At 45.9% G+C, this 2,500-nt stretch overlaps 1 protein-coding gene across 1 annotated transcript in view; it reads right to left on the bottom strand.

Moving 5' to 3' along the window:
* LOC136936633 (ral guanine nucleotide dissociation stimulator-like 1) overlaps positions 1-2,500 on the bottom strand; it is a 42,980-nt gene that overhangs the window by 33,395 nt on the left and 7,085 nt on the right. The window contains 4 exon segments of the mRNA XM_067230238.1: positions 1,893-1,919; positions 1,921-2,018; positions 2,145-2,295; positions 2,297-2,336. Of these exon segments, the coding sequence (XP_067086339.1) occupies positions 1,893-1,919; positions 1,921-2,018; positions 2,145-2,295; positions 2,297-2,336 (316 nt within the window).

Below are 2,500 nucleotides of genomic sequence, written 5' to 3'. Positions count from 1 at the left end.
GGGAAATTTGCAAAGGGGTAAGTATGTGTGTTTTGGGGGAAATTTGCAAAGGGTTAGTATGTGTGTTTTGGATGAAATTAGCAAAGGGGTTAGTATGTGTGTTTTGGGGGAAATTAGCAAAGGGGTTAGTATGTGTTTTTTGGATGAAATTACCAAAGCGGAAATTACCAAAGGGGTTACCATGTGTGTTTTGGATTAAATAAGCAAAGGGGTTAGTATGTGTGTTCTGGATGAAATTAGCAAAGGGGTTAGTATGTGTGTTTTGGGGGAAATTAACAAAGGGGTAAGTATGTGTGTTTTTTAATGAAGTTACCAAAGGGTTAGTATGTGTGTTTTGGATGGGAGTCACATGGCTGAGCGGTGAGGGAGTCGGGCTAGTAATCTGAAGGTTGCCAGTTCGATTCCCGGCCGTGTCAATTGACGTTGTGTCCTTGGGCAAGGCACTTCACCATACTTGCCTCAGGGGGGAATGTCCCTGTACTTACTGTAAGTCGCTCTGGATAAGAGCGTCTGCTAAATGACTAAATGTAAATGTAAATGTAATTAGCAAAGGGGTTAGTATGTGTGTTTTTGATTAAATTAGCAAATGGGTTAGTATGTGTTTTTTGGATGAAATTACCAAAGGGGTTAGCATGTGTGTTTTGGATGAAATTACCAAAGGGGAAATTACCAAAGGTGTTAGTATGTGTGTTTTGGATGAATTTAGCAAAGGGGTTAGTATGTGTGTTTTGGATGAAATGACCAAAGGGGTTAGCATGTGTGTTTTGGATGAAATTACCAAAGGGGAAATTACCAAAGGTGTTAGTATGTGTGTTTTGGATGAATTTAGCAAAGGGGTTAGTATGTGTTTTTTCGATGAAATTAGCAAAGGGGTTAGTATGTGTGTTTTTGATGAAATTAGCAAATGGGTTAGTATGTGTTTTTTGGATGAAATTACCAAAGGGGTTACCATGTGTGTTTTGGATGAAATTACCAAAGGGGAAATTACCAAAGGGGTTAGTATGTGTGTTTTGGGGGAAATTAACAAAGGGGTAATTATGTGTGTTTTGGATGAAATTAGCAAAGGGGTTAGTCTGTGTGTTTTGGGTGAAATTAGCAAAGGGGTTAGTATGTGTTTGGATGAAATTAGCAAAGCGGTAAGTATGTGTGTTTTTTAATGAAATTACCAAAGGGGTTAGTATGTGTGTTTTGGGGGAAATTAACAAAGCGGTAAGTATGTGTGTTTTTTAATGAAATTACCAAAGGGTTAGTATGTGTGTTTTTGATGAAATTAGCAAATGGGTTAGTATGTGTTTTTTGGATGAAATTACCAAAGGGGGTTACCATGTGTGTTTTAGATGAAATTAGCAAAGGGGTTAGTATGTGTGTTTTGGATGAAATGACCAAAGGGGTTAGTATGTGTGTTTTGGATGAAATTACCAAAGGGGAAATTACCAAAGGGGTTAGTATGTGTGTTTTGGGGGAAAATTAACAAAGGGGTAATTATGTGTGTTTTTGGATGAAATTAGCAAAGGGGTTAGTCTGTGTGTTTTGGGTGAAATTAGCAAAGGGGTTAGTATGTGTGTTTTGGGGGAAATTAACAAAGCGGTAAGTATGTGTGTTTTTTAATGAAATTACCAAAGGGTTAGTATGTGTGTTTTGGATGGAATTAGCAAAGGGGTTAGTATGTGTGTTTTTCTCTCCTCTCCCCTCCTCCTCCTCCTCCCCCCTCCTCCCCCCTCCTCCCCCCTCCCTTACTGCCTCCCCCTCCTCCCTCTCCTCCCCCTCCTCCCCTCTCTTCCCCTCCTCCCCCGCTCTTACTGCCTCCTCCCCCTCTCCTCCCCTCTCTCCTCCCCTCTCCTCCCCCCTCTCTTACTGCCTCCCCCTCCTCCCCTCTCCTCCCCCACTCTTACTGCGTCCATGTAGGTCAGCTGCTCGGCCCACCAGCGCTGCGTCGAACGACAGGAAGTCGTCCTGGACCTCGATCTCCACTTCCTCTTCCTCGCCCAGGCAGAACGGACCGTTACCGTGGAAACCACCTGCACGGAGGGATGGGATTAGGGAAAGACTGATGAGACAAGAAGAGAGACGAGGATAGAGGAAGACTTAACCTATCTTTCTGATGTCATGGAGTCACTGGTCAGAAGCGATTCCCCCTCTCTCACCCTCATCCGTGCCCAGACAGGCCTGCTGCTGGAGGTGCTCCAGCAGGCCCAGGGCACGCCGCAGGGCCTCCGACCCAGGCAGAGCCCTCTGGAGGTGGGCCACCACCCGGCGCAGGCAGGGGTAGTCTGGAGGCTCCTGGAAGTCCTCGGGAACACTGGTCCAACCAGGCCCGCAGGATGGAGGCCAGAGCACTGGAGAGGGGGGGAGGGAGGGGAGAGGAGGGGGAGGGAGGGGAGAGGAGGGGGAAAAAGGGGGGAGAGGAGGGGGAGGAGGGGAGAGATCAGAATACGAGTGAGAGGTCAGAATGAGAGAGAGATTTTGGTTTCTAAAAGTCTTTGTTGGGTTGCAGTCCGAA

This window comes from Osmerus mordax, chromosome 27 (assembly GCF_038355195.1).
Source record: "Osmerus mordax isolate fOsmMor3 chromosome 27, fOsmMor3.pri, whole genome shotgun sequence".
Taxonomy (NCBI): Eukaryota; Metazoa; Chordata; class Actinopteri; order Osmeriformes; family Osmeridae; genus Osmerus; species Osmerus mordax.
This window is presented reverse-complemented; position numbering and strand designations above follow the sequence as displayed.